We start from the raw sequence: 18,978 nt of genomic DNA, 5'->3' as shown, positions 1-18,978 counted from the left end.
TGAATCACGTTGTTTAAATATTTTCTCCCGTTGCTTTTGGCTCACTATGGGCTTCTACCCATTCTTCCCCCTTGACTTTATCAGACTAGTCTCCAGGACATGTCTCCACGTCCCCCCGACGGCCTCATAGACAGTAAAAGATTGCCTGCGAGCGTCTCCTCAGGTCTATACGGTAATTTCTCTACTGCGCGACAGGGCAATAATAACCAACTGCAGAACCGCAGAACCCATATACGTCACTCACAACGCTCTGAGGACGACAGTGCCATGCCACAGTCTCATGCCGGAAGTGGGCGGAGTTCACGAAAACTAAACAATCGGCACGGCGGAAGAAGAGAACACGGTAAACAGCTGTTTTGTGTTGTGGTTTTAATCTATCAAGTTTATTTGTGTTGTGTATTTGATCCATCGTTGTTGTATTAACACTTTATACAGAACGTGGCTCTATTTTTTTCTAATGTGCTCTGCTTTACGATGTCTATCGCGTCTGTTGATATGGTCTTGGTTTAAGTAACAATTGTTTGTGATTTTATTTTGTTGTTGGCGCCGTATTTTTTATTTGCTTTTATCTGATACTGACCAGTGTTTTATGTGTTTTTGCCACTAATTTATTGAGGCATTACGATTTGGAGAGGATCAGCTTTACTTCATGTACATCAATGCAAGACATTCTGCAACAGTTTCTACTGCCCAGTGTTTTAAACTGACCAGATGGCACAGTACACCTTCAAATTCACTTCAAAAAGCAGCTGTCCATGGAGGTATGAAGGTTTTGAGTTATTTACACAGTAGCAAGAAATAGTATTTATTTGTTGTCCCTTTTGAATTAGTTGGTTATAAAGTTTCAAGTGTGTGTGTGTGTATATATATATATAGTGCTTAAGCTAACAAAATGCAAACACTATTTCATGTGTTTGAATGTGTCCCATTAAAATTAAATTAAGTACACAACCAAGCATTATATATATCTGTTTGATTTTGTTGCAGTAAATTGACAATCAGAATGTCACCCCAGGATAATCGAAGCTGATCAAAAACAAGGTTAGTTTTAAAAGGCTCTAATAAAGACATAAGCTACTTCTACAGATAGTGTGTTGTTATATGTCACATTTTCCAGGAATGTTCTTCTATTCTATAATGTTCGAATTGTTTTAGACTGTTCCACAACAGTTGGATGGCTCTATTGACAGTAGGATCTTCATGTTAATGGTAAGAAAAAGAAGGAAAAGGTCTTTTTTTTTTAAATACAAGCTTCCCTTCATTAGGATAAAAAACATGAGGGCTTTTCACACTTGAAATAGTAAACTCCGGGTATACAGAATCTTGGGTTATCTGGCTTCATGTTTCACACTGATCATCATTTACCTGAGATGAACAATCAATCCTGGGTATTCATACACTGCCGTTCCACACTGTACTTTAATAAACCATGGGATAACATATGTGCAGTATCAGGGTCACTGACAGACACTGCACTGCACAGAATATGTTTTCATAAATGCTCAAGCTTTGCATGTCCTTGTATTACAAGTTTATCCTGAATGGACATTTCAGACTATACATTAATTTAAATGGTCTCTTCTTCGCTGCAATTGCGTTTTTTGTTTGCATTTGATGTTTTTCCTCTTCGATGCTGACTTTATTATTTATATAGAGTGCACAGTGTTTCAGTGACTGTCCAAAGCACGTAAATATAAAAGTGTGAAATGTTACTTTACCCGAGGTTAAAAGTGTGTTTAGAATGACGATAAGCTCAGTGTGAGAAGCCCCATGAAGTGCTTGCCTTTAATTTCTGTATACATTTTGAACTGAAAATGGTTAATTAATTTGATTGTGACAGGGTATCATTTATGTCAGAAATTTAGACATGAGAAACTGAATTTCACAACTTTATTATACATGCTACATCCTGACTTCAACACACGATATTGTTAAAGCACTTCCAACATTTCATCCTATTTTTTTGTACCCTTGTCTCATGAAGGAGCCACGGATCACAGAAGACCTCTGCACTGCAGTGTAAAGACTGTGGAACAACCAAAAGTTTTCAACAGTTTAGTGGAAGAGCCCTGATTTCTGAAATGTGAAAGTGGAAGACTAGGAAAAAGCCCTTCAACTTTCACAGGCTGAATGGTTGACCGACAACTGGCTAAAGAGACAGTTGTCAATGTTTATAGAGGTTACATTTATTTTAGATTTAATTTGTCATGTACCTGCTGTGCAATAACTTTCAACTTAGTTCAATTTATTCCCCTTGGTCTGATTGTGTATTTTTTTAAAGCAAACCCAAGCTAGTATATGATCCCTTTGCTACTTAAGGGGATTTTTAAGGAACATTTTATAAAATTAAACAATTTCTGTGTGTTTTGGGGTTTGATTAATCTGAATCATGCATAACAGTGTAGAATTGTGTAATATATATTATCTACTTTGAATAAAAGGTTTATTCTGAGATGCTTGAGTAAAAAACAAATATATTGTGTCATAAAAATAAATGTTCAAATGCTCAATCTTTGTTTTCATTTTGTGTGTGTTAAGATTTGTGTTCAGTTTATCTAATATAATATTTAAGACATAATATAAATAAATAAAAAATAATAGCAACTTTTTACTTTAAAAATGTTACAAGGTTTTTTTTATAAATACATTTTTTAACGTAAATTATTTTATTTTGTATTAATATCCAGTATTGTTTATTTTAAAACATATTTATATGATTTAACTATGAGTGAGTATATCTATCTAGCCTATCTATCATCTCTCTATCTATCTTCAATTAGAACTTATTAATTAAATACTTGACATTATTAACATCGTTTAAACTTTGGGCTTGAAACGCTCCAAATAGAGCAATGTATGCGAAGATAAATCAGCTCCGCCCACTTCCGGCATGAGACTGTGGCGTGGCGCTGTTGTCGCCCTCAGACTGTTGTGAGTGACGTATATGGGTTCTGCAGTTAGACCTGTCTCCGACAGGGTCGCGTTGGTTATGACGCAATCGTTAGCCTATTTTTTACAAAAACAGCTTCTGCGGGGCGATAGTGTAAGATACAAGGTAATGGAGCCTTTTATACATTGTCGTGTTTCTTTAGAAATATACAATGGACAAATGGAGTCTTTAAACGCCTCTGATGTAAAGTTATTCACTGTCAAAGTGACTCAAAAATGAATGGGAGTCAATGGGATGCTAACAGCAGGTGATGGCTTGGTTAGCAATGGCAGCCCCTAGGGGTGGAACGCTTTCCGAGCGCTAGATTACCCCCTTGGGCAAAAATGTATCCACCGTCTAATGGGCTCCACCTTCTGGATTTGAAAGCAAATGTCTCCACCTACAGGATCTACTGGACGCATCACTGTGTTTTTACCATAGACTGTAAAAAATAGGTTTTTACAGTCTATCTATGGTTACAACCCCTCCCCGTGTGGTCATTCATTCATTCATTCATTCATTCATTCATTCATTCATTCATTCATTCATTCATTCATTCTCTTTTTACAGTTTTTCTAAATTGCTTAAACACTATTTCTGAAACCTTGCTCCATTTTCTGAAACCATTAAACACAAAACCTCTTCAAGCACTATTCACAAAACCTCTGACTCATCTTGCAAAATGAAACTTTTGCCTCAAAACAGTAACATAAGCAAAGTGATCAAAATGATAAACACTATCAAGCAATCAGTAAACAATACAGCAAAAAATAGAAAACACATTGTTCAAAACATAGTTCTCAGGCAGAAGTACATTTTTAATCTCAAAACAAATTTCATATTTTTCTGTCATTGTGATCATAGTAGCTCAAAATTGGTCAGAAATGATTACTAATTTGCTTTGCTTTGCAATGTTTTGTTCTTACTCTTGCATGCAGCCCTATTTTTACCAACTCATTCTCATGAAATGCATCACAGATTGTATTTATTGTGCAATTTATACGGCACAATTATTTTTTATGTGCATATGATTTGCATTGTCACCCCATTGGGTAGGTTGAGTTGTTTGGAGTACTTGCACATAACACAATATACAGTTTTTTTCAACTGCTTACACACATTTTCCAGAGGTTTCCTCTTTTTTTCAAAACTTAACACACAAATTCAAGAATTCCACACACAAGATGCAAAATGCCTCACATCTCTTTCAAAATGAAACAACACAGTCAAATTATCACAAACATATTTCAAAAGCAAACATTTGTCTTACGTTGTAAACACCTTTACCATAATGTTATATTTTTGATTATGTAATATACACACTGTTATTCAAAACCTAAAGCTCTTCTTTTAAAAGCTCACATGTACATGAATCTCCCATGTAAGTGGGAGAGAGCTGTTGAATATATAAAGTAAAAACAAAAGCAAAATTAAAACGAAACTTTTTATTTATGTTTTTATTTTTGTTGTTGCTCTTTGTGGTTGTAAATGTAGTATTAGTGTACATAGTTTGAAAAAAAAAAAAAAAAACACATCAAAAATATGTAGTGTTGTAGCATGTAGTGTAAAACCAAACATAATGTGTGTGCTTGCATGTGGAGATGGTTGGGTGTATCTAGGCTCCATCTCTCCTCCGGGCTGGGTCCGGCCACAATACTTCATCCACGTCACATGCTATATTCTCTCTTGCCAGACACCATGGAAAGAACCTTCTTGTATGGCGTATCCAACCTTGGATGGAGGCAGCATCAGTGTCTCCACAACTTCTCTTACTCTGTCTGCATTGTTTGCATCCATTGTCCAAAAGCTATTACTTGACCTTTGGCCTATTTATAGGCCACTACTAAAGTTATGATTGGTTGTTGAAAGCAACAAGTGTTTGCACATGTGAGGAGTTAGTGTGAGGCACTGATGAATTAGTGTGGCATTTTGATTGGTTGTGTTTATAAAAGAAAATCAAGAAACTTCCTGTCAGATTTTTGTGTGTTGCCTAGAAAATTGTGTGTTGTGTTTTGCAAAAAGTGTTTAATGAAATTGAAAACTGAGTAAAAGGCCAAAAAATAGTGTATGGTATTGCAGATTTAGTGTGTGATTCTGGTGTTTGAGTGTCAGGTTTTAAAAATTGTGTGACAAGTAACAATTTTGTGTCTAGGCAGTTGAAAAAAACTGTAAGTAAAGCAACAAGTGTTTGCACATGTGAGGAGTTAGTGTGAGGCACTGATGAATTAGTGTGGCATTTTGATTGGTTGTGTTTATAAAAGGAAATCAAGAAACTTCCTGTGTGTTTTGCAAAAAGTGTTTAATGAAATTGAAAACTGAGTAAAAGGCCAAAAAATAGTGTATGGTTTTGCAGATTTAGTGTGTGGTTCTGGTGTTTGAGTGTCAGGTTTTAAAAATTGTGTGACAAGTAACAATTTTGTGTGTAAGCAGTTGAAAAAAACTGTAAAGTCATATCATATGCACAAGAAAACTGCGTAACATATGCACGTAAAAACTCATTTTGGCATATAAATTGCACGATAAATACAATTTGTGCTATAGATATGCATTTTCATTAGATTAGGCTGATTTTTACAGTACTGTACTCTGCATATCACAAACTTGTCCTTTGTTTCTGTGATACTGTAATACTTGTTCTTTGTTGATATGAACCTGCAACCAGTCAAAATCTATTGAGCAGTCAGTACTGTAGACAAATGGAAAGCAACTTGTTCAGGGCAATATTTGTTAATTGTACAGTATACAGCCTACAATGCACTGTACTTATATTGGTTGTTTCTCATCATTTGAAACAGGTTAAATCAGTTTTGAGTGGTTGTGTTCAATCAATAACATTGTGTTCTCTATTTGTATTTGATTGTTGCCACTTGTGTTAACCCGTATGAATGGCATGTGCATTAGAGTGCACAATGTGTCTTGACATTGAGAATGTGTTTAGAGTTTTGCTGAAAAGTCTAAGTGAGATCTGCAAATTGTGTTTTACCATGTGAAATGGTTTAAGGTATTGAAAACAGACTGCACAATTAGCTAAACGAGTTCAGGCAACTGAGAAATTTGTTCAGCCGATGGCTTTTAGTGTTTTAGCAATTGAGAAATACTGTAATATACCACATGTATGATTTTATAAGTTGATTAGAATTATGTGCTAATATTCTTATAGATTTTTTCTATTATTATTATTATTATTATTATCAACTTTCCTTAAAATATATAATTATGACAATACGAATTATTACAGTTTTTCTCAATTGCTAAAACACTAAACCCTATCATCTGAATCAAATGCTCAGTTGCCTGAACCCACTGATTGAAGCAATATTATATATATATATATATATATATATATATATATATATATATATATATATATATATATATATATATATATATATATATATATATATATATATATATATATATATATATATATATGTAAACTGTAACACATTAGAATTAAATATCAAATTGATTCTTTGTTGTAAAAAAATTATATATATATATATATATATATATATATATATATATATATATATATATATATATATATATATATATATATATATATTCTTTTTATATTTATATATATATTTAACACTATTTCCTAGGAACATCATTTTTTTTACCATTTAAAGGTTCATGTTAAGAATCAACAACATGGTTAAATTTCTCCCAATGTTTTTCTTTAATGGTCACTGTCTGTCAAATATTGCTCATTAATATGATATTTCCTGTGTCCATTTACTGATAACATGCAGTCAAACAACTGAAATTCATTCTTGAGACCATTAGAAACCTTCTAGAATCTAGATAGTGTCCATTACACTTAATCAAAACTTACATTAACATTTAATAATTTAGCAGACTCTTTTATCCAAGCGACTTACAAAAAGAGGAGAACAATAGAAGCAATGAAACAAACAAGACCAACAACCTGCAAGTGCTGTAAGAAGTCTTAGTAAATCAAGCACAGTCTTTCAATATTAACAGAATATTCTTTCATAATATTCTAATATCATAATATTAATATTCATAATATTCTTTCAATATTTACAACTCCTCGATATTTAATAACATTATATATATATATATACCACTATCACAACCTGGTCATGGTGCAACCAGTTAATTTAATTTCCATTCTCATATTAATGCAGAAAAATAAAGGATATGATCATTTGAAGAGAACAACACATTACTTACTTACATAAGTCTTTATTATAAACTCAATATATGACATGCTTTGCTTTTATCAACTAGTTTGTAACTTTCTAAAACATTAAAAACATAAATAGCCTATTATATGAATCATTTGCACAGTATATGAGAAAGAAACATATAGGCAAGAGAAGAGTTCAAATTTCAATATGCAAAACATCATCACAGACATGCCATAATGATTTTTACATGATAGACACAGATACTAAAAATGAAACCTTCAGGCTAAACATCATAAATGTCATTGTGAAGATAGAGGTTGTACTTGTCGTAACCGGTATTTTCCGTATTGCTGTTTTTGTTGACCTTCATGTCTGTTTTCCTGCCCATCGCTTGAGCTTCACTGTCTCTGCCTTCAAGATACGACTGCAGGATCCGGAAAAACTGCCAACATATTATGAGAACATGATTTTAAAATGCTGCAAATGTCATTTAAATATTTTTTAAAGAATAAATTAAGCTAAAAAAAAGTTATAAGAAAAAGAAACTGTCTGACTGTCATAATACAAATAAATAATATACATATTATATACAGATATGTGTAAATAATACACATAAATGTGACCCTGGACCACAAAACCAGTCATAAGTCACACGGGTATATCTGTGGCAATAGCCAACAACACATTGTATGGGTCAAAATTATCCATTTTTCTTTTATGCCTAAAACCGGATATTAAGCAAAGATCATGTTCCATGAAGAATTTTTCTAAATTTCATACCGTAAATACATCGAACATTTTATTAGTAGTAGTAGTAATATGCTTTGTTAAAGACTTAATGGATAACTTTAAAGTCTATTTTCTCAATATTTCGATTTTTTGCACCCTCAGATTCCAGATTTTCAAATAGTTGCATCTCGGCCATGATATTGTCCTATCCCAATCACACATCAACGGAAAGCATTTATTCACCTTACATAATTTCAAAATTGACACTTATGACTGGTTTTGTGGTCTAGGGTCACAAATCTCCATAAGTTTCCATAAGTCAAATCTTTAATATAGTGCTTTTTACAACACAAATTACTTCAAAGCAGCTTTACAGTGAAAATAGGACATTTATTTAGCTTTAGAAGAAAAGCTAAAGTAATTATTTTTTGACTGATTAATTTCAATTTCAATTAATTTCATTTCAATATTTCAATAATTAAGTACACCCTTAGACACAAAGGTTCTATAAAACCTTAGTAGTATTCAATTATTTGACATTTCTCCTTATACAGAACCTTTTCGGCATAGAGGGCTCTTTAAAATTGAGTCAAAATTGTTTTGAGTAAAACTGAAGTGTAGCATGAATTCTGATTGAAAAATGTAATTTCTACTTTTCTATCCTTCTGTGCCACAACTGAATTTTAATCACAAAAAGTTTCTAAGACTTCAGCAACATTAAAGCACATGCAAAATATTGATATAAAACATAAATACTAATAAATTCACGTGTAACTCCCACAGAAGGATGAAGAACAGTGTTTGACTCACCAGCGTCCTGGTCTGTGGGTTGCTCAGAGACTTCCACTCTTCATTTGAGAGGTCCGACTCCACCGAGACCATCAGTAGTGTCATCAGAGCCAACACTTTCAACCTGCAAAACACACACACACACACAGAGAGAGAGAGAGAGAGAGAGAGAGAGAGAGAGAGAGAGAGAGAGAGAGAGAGAGAGAGAGAGAGAGAGAGAGAGAGAGAGAGAGAGAGAGAGAGAGAGAGAGAGAGAGAGAGAGAGAGAGAGAGAGAGAGAGAGAGACATTACAGTCCCAGTATGAAACGGTCTTCCTCAGACATATCTTCAACATCAAACCAAAAGAACTCACATGTCTGCAGAGCCTGTGATTGCCGGGTCAGTTTGCAGTTGGGTTGCCTCTGTTTCCTAAAAGCTTACTGACCTTGCTTTTATACACAGCCCTACATGAACAATTCGCACCTTCTGGCAAATTGGCCTTTCTTTTTTTACTCAAAGAAAAACTGGATGGACTTTGAGTGCCATAATTGATATAATTAACTTACCTTACAGCGTCATCATGGCTCCCTTAGAGACACAAAACTCAGAATAGACTCTTATAATGATGGTGGTATTTATGGCTTTAACCTTTAAAGGGGCATGACGAATGTAAAAGACTACCGGACATATTAGTGAAACTGAAATTATGGGAAATATTTTAATGAATATGGTTGAAGACGAATGTTGACAACCAATTATTATTTTACACTAACGTGAAGGCTCAGAGGGAGACTTCAGCCCTGAAAGCAATTTTTGAGTTTTTACTGTATATCCCACTGAGAATGATAATAAAACAGCCTGGGCAACTTCTAGTTGTTCTGAACTTTTAGTTCTGAGTCATTTTTTACATTTCTTTCAAATTCTGCTTTCCTAAGAGCTGTTCTTATGAGACTTTATCTCTCTTTCTGAAAGTAAAATTGCACAAAAGCACTTGGAGTGTGGTGTAAGTTTGGTCTAAATAGGGGTAATTTTCATCATAATAATAATAATAATTTGTTACATATATAGAGCTTTTTTGGTTACTCAAAGCACTTTACAGAAGGGGGAATCTCCTAAAACACCACCAATGTGCAGCATCCACTGGACGGCAGCCATATTGCACCAGAATGCCCACCACACACCACACAGATGAAGCCAATCAGTGTATGGGGATTATTATGAGGCCGTGATGGACAGAGGTCAATTGGCAAAATAGGCCAGAATGTCAGGGTTACACCCCTACACTTTTTCCCCAAAGGACATCTTGGGATTTTGTATGACCACAGAGAGTCAGGACCTCTCATCTGAAGGACGGTGCTTGTTGCAGTACATGTGTTCCCATACTGGGGTGTAAGGACCCACACAGACCACAGGGTGAGCACCTCCTGCTGGCCTCAATAACACCTCTACCAGCAGCAACCTGGTTTTCCAGGAGGTCTCCCATCCAGCTGACCAGGCTCAACCCTGCATAGCTTCTGTCATTGGGTTACCAGTCTTGGGTTACATGGTGATATCTGCGGACAATTATTGTGCGTCTTTGACAGAAAGGGAGTTTCAATCTAGGTCAAGGTCTGTAAAACAAGTCTACTTTCTAAATGCTGACTTAATTCCGAAATTATGAGACTGATCAAACCAGTTTTTATATTAACAGCCCAATTTTTTTTACTAAATAAATCTTGCAATTTAAAAATTTTAAATCTTTGGTAACAATTTCGATGGTCCACTTTAGACATTCTATAAGTACCTTTGTAAGTTGTAACTACATGTCAAGTAGCAGTTATAATAGTCTGCTTAATATCTGTTAACACTTTATATGTATGCTCCACCAACAGACTATAGGTAACTATGTAGCTACTTGTAAATAATACTCTAATGAGAGTTAGTTGACATGTTTAGTCGTATTGATCTTTGTATTGACCCTTTCAAGAACCAGTAAACCTGTCTGTTTAGAGTAACCTTCCTTAGTGTCCACAACAGCATTGCAAATAAAAAAGTGAAAGTACCATATCATAAAAACCCATATGAAATGTAACATGAGATAAGTAAAATTTATTGCTAAAGTGGATAAATTAACATATGTTTTGTTCTTTAATGGGTCTTTCTCAAACTTCTCCAAGGACCTTAACATCTCTCTTCAAGAAAGAACTTGATTTAGACATGACAGAATATGAATCATTCATTAAATGATATTTTCATGAAGGATGGGTAGAGAGAATTAAAAGGCCTTTTTTTGTGTCTTTTCTCCTTCTGTTAGTGTTATTAATTGTGGTGGTGATAATGATTTCCGGAAGGAACAAGGCACTTAAACCCAGTAACAGCCAATTCTATTCAAGTCTGTTCATTTTAGTGTCAATCACTACATATCAGGGGCCACTTGTCATCTCAGTCCAGAGATTAATTAAATTATAATAAAATTATTACTATGTTATTACTCTAAGTGTTCATGAGTGACTACAATCAAACTACAAGACTACTGAAAAGAAACTCTATGAACTCTCTAAGCCAAAGGTAGTGACATTGTTACTGCATACATTATAACCTTAACTCGCCACTCACTCTGCTCAGTTTTTAAAGGAATAATAATGATACAATGTTGGTAAACAGTACAGCATTTATATAATCAAGTGTTATAATCAGATATATTTAGCAATTTCTAAAAATGTAATTAGAAGTATGATTCACTGAGTGCAAACGTCTTTTATTATTTATACACAAAACAGTAATTTTGCTCTACTGTAAGAAATATTTACATTTCCAAACATTCTATTGCCAATAATTGTAGGCCTAATAATCCAGTAAACAATCAGACTGGAAAAAAACAAATTGGAACTGCAACATCTCCCAAGAGGCTTAAAAAGTCTACATGTCCTGTTAAAAAAAATTTTGGTTGTAAAAATCACTTAAAATTTTTAGAGCCTATAAATCTCAACGCAATTAGGGACAGTGGTTCCACACAACCAACTCTTAACATTAAAAGCGCACTATGTAGTATTTTTGCAGTAAAATATCCAAAAACCACTAGGCCGGTGTTATATATTTTGGTCAGTTGAGTACTTACATTTGGGACAGTTGAGTCCCAAATGTTTCCAACTATTTGTAAATTGTGAGAAAATTACTATTTTAACTAAGGACCGGGACATTTCAGCATAGCCTCTGAGGAAGTTGCCTGTCAATCGCGTCATATCCGCGCTACCCTCGGTTTCGGGTTTTATTTGGCAGGAGCGCTTTACTCTTAGCAATTTGAACAAGTGAATGCACGGAGTAAGGTCATAACATCATTTTCAACACACTTAAATGTATCTAATATGATAAACAGAGCTGCATTACCTCATAATCATAACAGGCGCCCGGCGACTCAATGCAGATCAATGCAGATCAATGCAGGCGCCCGGCGACTGTGTCCCGTCCCGTCATAATAAAAGTCCCGGTTTTCGCGAGGCGGGTGTTTCTTTAACAATCGCTCCAGCGGCCGTGCTCAGCTCCACAGTACTCGGTCCTGCTCTGCTTTACACTACAGTAACGTTAATAACCGCATGCATGAACGTGATTTCTGCCCGAGTCCTATTTTCCACCGGCTGTGAGGTGAAGACCACATGTCCCAAGATGCTGCGCTCAAACTTTGCGTCATCAAACTATGCATTTGTTTTGAATAGGGGCCCTCCAGTGGACGGAAAGTTGCATTGTGCACCTTTAAAGGTTCATTTTTAATCTGCGCAAAATCCTTGTGTCGTGACAACACAACTGACCGAGGAAAATAATAAAATAGTTATGTCCAAACAGCTTAATTCAATCACTTCGCTATGACTTAAACTGCTTATGTTTTTTGATCATGTTTTGGTCTAGTAAAAACTTTGTTGTTACAATGTTATCCTTTGGCTAAGTGTACAGCTTCTTTTTAACATTTAATCAGCTCAGAGACAGCAAATGAAAATTATTTATTTTGGTGTAAAGTGGCAAATTTGTTTTAACACCAGTGTTAATGAATGTGTAACCCTTGATATATAAATGAAAACACAATTTATATCTTATCTTTTTAATATGCATACATTCATATATATATATTAAATATTTAAAACTTTACAAAAATGTATGAGCATGCTACATAAATAGCGATTTTGCTTTAAGCTGCTTGGTTCCGTGTGCTGGTCCCTGACTTTGATTACCAAGCGCTGTATTTTTTGTGGAGGTGACTGGTCCAAATTTGCATTGTCCTGTTGAAGGAACAGACATACAATCATGTAACACTGACCAAAAATAATAAGTGAGAAAATCTAAAGAAATATTGCTTTTACAATTTCAATAAGAGGGTTCTATAAACTGATTAGAATGAGACTATAGATTGAATTATTAAAGTATTTACATTTTTTTTAATCTATTTTAATTTGAAAGAAAGGAGGAAACTAACCAATGCTCTCTTCCGGTTCTGCCTAGACCTAGGCTGAAGCCTGCTCTGTTCCAAGTGTGAAGTTCTTATCTGGTTCTTTTCCCTCAGTTTAAGATCCAGCTGCACCATGTCAATTTTCACACATATTTTATTTTGGGGAGGTGGCTGACAGACACCTTCCTGTTGAAGAAACAAACATAATCATGTTGGGTTGGTTCAATGACTGCATCTTAAAATAATAAAAAGGCATATCTTTCTATTGTTTTGTAATATAATATAAAAGGATTACTAATAGAGGACCTAGAAAGCATAGTATCATATTTGAGGACATTTTTTTGAATAAATCTGAAAATAAGTAAAACCAAGAGATGGAAGGGACTTACAGATGCTTTTGTGCTCCGTGGGCAAGGCCTCTTACTCTGTTTGGGCATGGGTGGTCCTGGAAGGGACTGTGCCAAGAGACTGGGCTTCTGCTGCCTCAGATGGTGAGGGATCCAGCATTTCCCATGCCTTATGGTACTGCCGGGCACTGCTGCTCCCTGTGGGGTCCCCTGTATTAATGGGGACAAGTTCATGGGCACAGGTGCATCTTGTGGAGCCATGGTGGCCATCCTCCTGTTCTCCTGCGCTTCCTGTTCAGAGCCGGATGCTCCCTGTGGGGAACAAGGTGGAACAAGTGCTCTGTGAGGTCTAAGGAGGCACTAAAAAAATAAATCTGTAAAATTGTCCAGACATTGTCCAGTCATTTTATGGACATTTCCATTAACCATAAAACACAACACAAAGCAATGAGGTGCAAATTCAAAGTACAAAGTATTTTGTTTTGTTAACTGTACCTTTAGGATATTTGGCTGCCTGTGTTGCTCCCTCTGCCTCGGCTGCTTAGGGTCCCTGATGATTTCTCCCCGTTTTGGGGAACCAAGCACTCCCTGTGAGGTCCCAGAATGCACAAGCAAACCTTTTAGGATCCTTGAGGGCATGTCTGCTTCTTTTGGAGACCCAGCAGGTACTGCCGTTGCCTGTGGGGTAATTGCATGCACAGGCACTCCCACAATGGTCCTGTCAGGTAAAAGTGTATCCTGTGGTGACTTGGCTTGGGGCTTATGCTGCAGCAGATCATTCCCCAGCAGCTCAGGGATCTTTAGATTTCTCTTCTCTTGGATCTTGTCAGAGACAGTCGCTTCCTGTTCACAACACGCAGGCTTCGGCTGCAGCATCTCCTGATTCATTGTCTCCAAGATCTTTACTTCTTGGCTCTTAGAGATGTTGTCAGGCAGTGCTATATGAAGAGAAGCTTGAGGCTTCTGCTGAAGCAGCTCACTTCTCAAAGGCTCTGGGATTTTTAGCCTTTGCCTCTTAGAGACGTTGTCAGGCAGTTTTACCTGAAGAGAAGATTGGGGCTTCTGCTGAAGTTGCTCTTTTCTCAGTGCCCCGGGGATCTTTAATTGTTCCCTCTTTGAGGACTTGTCAGGCACAGGTGCACCCTGAAGCGGATAAGCTTGAGGCTTCTGTTGAAGCAGCTCACTTCTCAGAGGCTCAGGGATTTTTAACCGTTGCCTCTTGGAGATGTTGTCAGTCAGTGTCACCTGAAGAGAAGATTGAGGCTTCTGCTGAAGTTGCTCTTTTCTCAGTGTCCCGGGGATCTTTAATTGTTCCCTCTTTGAGGACTTGTCAGGCACAGGTGCACCCTGAAGCGGATAAGCTTGAGGCTTCTGTTGAAGCAGCTCACTTCTCAGAGGCTCAGGGATTTTTAACCGTTGCCTCTTGGAGATGTTGTCAGTCAGTGTCACCTGAAGAGAAGATTGAGGCTTCTGCTGAAGTTGCTCTTTTCTCAGTGTCCCGGGGATCTTTAATTGTTCCCTCTTTGAGGACTTGTCAGGCACAGGTGCACCCTGAAGCGGATAAGCTTGAGGCTTCTGTTGAAGCAGCTCACTTCTCAGAGGCTCAGGGATTTTTAACCGTTGCCTCTTGGAGATGTTGTCAGTCAGTTTCACCTGAAGAGAAGATTGAGGCTTCTGCTGAAGTTGCTCTTGTCTCAGTGGCTCTTTGGTGTTTATTTTCTTCTTCTTTAAGGTCTTGTCAGGCACAGGTGCTCCCTGAACAGAATCTGGGACCTTATCTGGCATAGGTGCGCCATGTGGGGTCTGTAGAGACTTGGGCACAGGTGCTCCCCTTGGGGACACAACAGCCACAGGTGCTTCCTGCGGAGACACAACAGCCACAGGTGCTTCCTGTGGAGACACAACAGCCACAGGTGCTTCCTGTGGAGACACAACAGCCACAGGTGCTTCCTGTTGGGACTCGGCAGCCACTGATGCTTCATTGAAGACCAGGGATGCGGTGAGGCTCCCCTTTTTCGAGCTGGCATGCACAGGCATTCCCTGTGTGGACCTGGCATGCATGGGTGCTTCCGGTGTCTTCTTCTGCCTCCACTGCTTTGTGGTTTTTGCATCTGAGAACCTTGAGTGTGGGTACTGAGCCTTCTCACGTGCATAATTAACAACCCGGGATTTGGGGCAGGAAGTTTCTCTTGGCTTCACTGCTCCCCACCACAGCCCTGAGGTGAGCTCCCAATACTCTGGCTCCTCAGAGATGGGACGTGAAACCTCCATTATCGCCCACCAACGCCCTGCAGCAAGGGCCATGGTGAGCTCCTCTGAGAGTTCAGGAGACAAGGACTGCTCTGCATTCTCAGGAAAACCGGTGGGCATGGTTGACTTATTCATATTGATTTTGAAAGATGATATAGAACTGAACAATACTGACTTTGTATAATCTATATCTGTAAAACACTGTGAAAGAAAGAGAAAGGGAAGAGATTAGTTTAGTAAACATATATGAACCTGAAAGCTAATTGTCTTAGTTAATTGTCTTTTTTTTCGTTATGTCCATTAGAAGAGGCAAGGAAAGGGAGGCTTAGAGTCTGTATTCAAAATGAACAATGACGCTGAAAAAAAAGTTTTGTTTTGATCCATTTACCTACAATGTGGATAACTAAGATAATGTAAAATTATATTTTATTGACTGCACGAAGAGGATGACAGTGATAAATGCTCCAATCACACTAAACTAACCATTGAGAATAAATATTTAATGAACATTCTACTGTACAAAATGGCCGTTAAGGGTAGAGGCTAAATTAAAATGACTTCCTTCTGCATATGGAACCAATCAGAGATAACTATTAAGGCATATCAACTTCCAGTATCAGTTCAATGTGTCATCAGATCTACTATAAACCTACTGCAAAATGTTGTGTTTGAGAGAGAATATCAAAAATGTAATTAAAATATAAATAATGTAGGAGGATATGTATGGGAACATAACTATCAACAAAGATATAAATAAAAAATAAAAACCAATTTTCATTGGTTTGAACATTACAGATTTACATATGAAGAGTTCACATGCAAAAGCCTCTAAATCCGTCTGATTTTTTTTTTAAAGCATTTTTTGTCAGGCTTCCGTGTATAGGTTTTAACCTAAGTCCCGGTAAGAATGGGCTGAGGCTATAAAGTATAAAAAGTAAAAGTATTGTATGAATGCATCCTATGCAGAGAGCATTCACTCAGTATCGTTATCTCATTTTTGACCAAAGTGGCTTTTAGAGGCTTTTGCATCTGAACTCTTCATATCAGCCTTCCCGAAAACTTTCCACATAAATCAACACTTTGTAGCTATATCATGCATACTTAATTATCGTAATGTGCGTCGAGCCAACAACATTTATATTGTTTAAGCAGATTCTTCTTTGAGTTATGAAAATACTTATTAAAATCCCCAAAACCCTGTATAAAAAGCGTACTTACGATCACTCGCCAACTCGCTACAAAATAGTTACAAGTTTTGCACTCATATAGTACTCATCAACGTTCCATTCGAATGCGGGGATTATGACATCACAATGCAGCACGGCGCTCAATAAACTCAATGTTTGTTAGCAACGGAAGATCTGCTTAGTTATATTAAAACTGCACTTGCAATATAAATGGGCTATAAGTGTGACTAATCATTGTAATCCATGAGTATTCATAAACATATATGTTTACCCTTGTAGCTACTGAAATTTATGTCTGAAGCTTAGGCTATATAAAGACTAATTTGCTAATTATTAGAAGAAGTATTATGTATAGGCTTGGCATTTTTTTTATCTCTTCTTTTTCTATCTTTTCTGTTTACATTTTTTTTTTTTTTTTTACAAATGTCGTTGACTTGGAAAAGTGCTAGTAATGGGGGCGGGCAGATTTCGTCATGAGTCATTTTGTACCCAACACTTTTTTGTTTTTGTTTTGTTGAACACCTCGAGTTCAATTTAGCCGTTCTGCTGCTGCGCTGGCTACACGCTTCTCTGTTCATAACGGCCGTTTTCACATACCGTCACATCACCTGCAATAGGCCTACTGAAGGGAGAAAACCAGAATAAAATCGTATAGCTATAACGCAATTTTGACTGATATGAACATTGTAAAAGCGTATTTAACCAACTTAAGTGGGACTTTAATAATTTATTTCATATGCTTTTGATGTCTTCAAACTAGGTAGGCTATAGTTAAGTGCACTGCTCAATCTACTGACAAGCAATTAATGTGAACAAAATATACTTTAATGTCAGCTAAAAATAATTGTGAATTAAATGTAATGTTTTCGCCGCTTAAGAACATTTTATTTGTAGGCTAATTAATATTTCATTGCGAAGCAATTGCTTTTCAAAAGTGCGGGGATGGAGGGGGTTTGTTTGTTTACAATAAAAACGATGAAGAGTTTTTTTTCCTTTGTTTTATTAACACACTGACTATGCAACAACACTTACACATTTATAAAATTATACTTTTTTTCATACAAACAAAATTACAGTCTCACAGGAGAATCCAGCTGACTTCAAGACATCCAGAGAGCCTATCATCAGGGGGAACATGGGTTTGGGGCTAACTGTAAAGGAGTTTTTATTTTATTTTAAATTATGGAGCTTCTCTATTAAAACCACCACCACTAGCCCATCAACTCAAAAGTCCGGGAGTTGTGAAGAGGGTAAAGACAGTTGTGTCGAGTCGAGCCCATGTCTCTTCTCTGCTTTGCTTCCCGCCTGGGAAAGAGAGAGACATTTTTTTTTAAAAGAAAGATTTAATATCTGTTGATGAATACGTGTCAAAAAAAAAGAAAAAAAAAAAAAGAAAAATAAAAAAAACACCAACAAGTTACTTGTTCATAGAAGAAAATGACCTTGATGTATATTTAACATTAACAACCTATACATTATAACTTCACATGAGAATATATTATGTGAATTTTAACAGTTTCTAGTCAGGATTTATTTTTCAAATGGTTAAAATGTACATTCAAAAGTTGAATGGAGACCCAGCAATTGTCTCTTCTATCTAGAGTTGGTATGCCTATTCCCTTGACATTTATTTTAACAGAAGACTCTCATGGACAGCAGTTTAACATTAGGTCTACGACTTTCCTTATAATTAATTCATTTCGTGAAGTATGATTAAGGTATTTAGCAGATGCTTTGTCCAAAGCAAATACAATATACACTCCTGAACAAAATCTTAAGACCAGGGGATTCATTGCAAGTTTTACACATTTCGCACTAGTGGATCATAACCGGGTTGTAAGTGCTGATTCAAAATGCCAAAAGAAGAAACAGGAGCAAGAGGCAAAAAATAGAGAGTAGTCAATTTATTGAAAACTGCATTTAAACTCAAACAGGCCGTTCATCAGCTGATCAAAAGTTTAAGACCATAGCCATAAAAAGGTCAAATCTGCACAAAAATATGGCTTTCATGGCATTGTCTTTCAAGCAGTCATACTGTCAAGATCTCCTGATGGCAAAGGCAAAAAGGCTTTCTCTCTTTGAACGTGGCAGGATTGTTGAGCTGCACAAGCAAGGCCTTTCGCAACGCGCCATTGCTGCTGAGGTTGGACGCAGTAAGACAGTAATTTTACATTTCTTAAAAAATCCTGAGAG

At 36.4% G+C, this 18,978-nt stretch overlaps 1 protein-coding gene and 1 long non-coding RNA gene across 3 annotated transcripts; one reads left to right on the top strand and one right to left on the bottom strand.

Moving 5' to 3' along the window:
• The first annotated feature begins 203 nt into the window (after positions 1-203).
• Positions 204-2,510, top strand: LOC137083798 (uncharacterized). Of its 2 annotated transcripts, XR_010906607.1 has the most exons (5): positions 204-343; positions 617-761; positions 988-1,041; positions 1,156-1,209; positions 1,985-2,510. It is a non-coding gene; the product is annotated as an uncharacterized lncRNA (long non-coding RNA). The 2 variants fall into 2 exon arrangements; XR_010906606.1 differs by having other exon boundaries at positions 214-761.
• A 4,529-nt stretch (positions 2,511-7,039) lies between these two features.
• Positions 7,040-9,084, bottom strand: LOC137083258 (uncharacterized protein C2orf66 homolog). Its single transcript, XM_067449069.1, has 3 exons — positions 8,958-9,084; positions 8,626-8,728; positions 7,040-7,528 (listed from the first exon to the last, which is right to left on the bottom strand). Coding segments are annotated over exons 1-3 (264 nt in total). The 5' UTR covers positions 8,960-9,084; the 3' UTR covers positions 7,040-7,369.
• Positions 9,085-18,978: the final 9,894 nt, after the last annotated feature.

The sequence above is a fragment of the Pseudorasbora parva genome, chromosome 7 (genome assembly GCF_024679245.1).
Source record: "Pseudorasbora parva isolate DD20220531a chromosome 7, ASM2467924v1, whole genome shotgun sequence".
Taxonomy (NCBI): Eukaryota; Metazoa; Chordata; class Actinopteri; order Cypriniformes; family Gobionidae; genus Pseudorasbora; species Pseudorasbora parva.
Note: the sequence above shows the minus strand (reverse complement) of the source record. Positions and strands in the feature narration are given on the sequence as shown.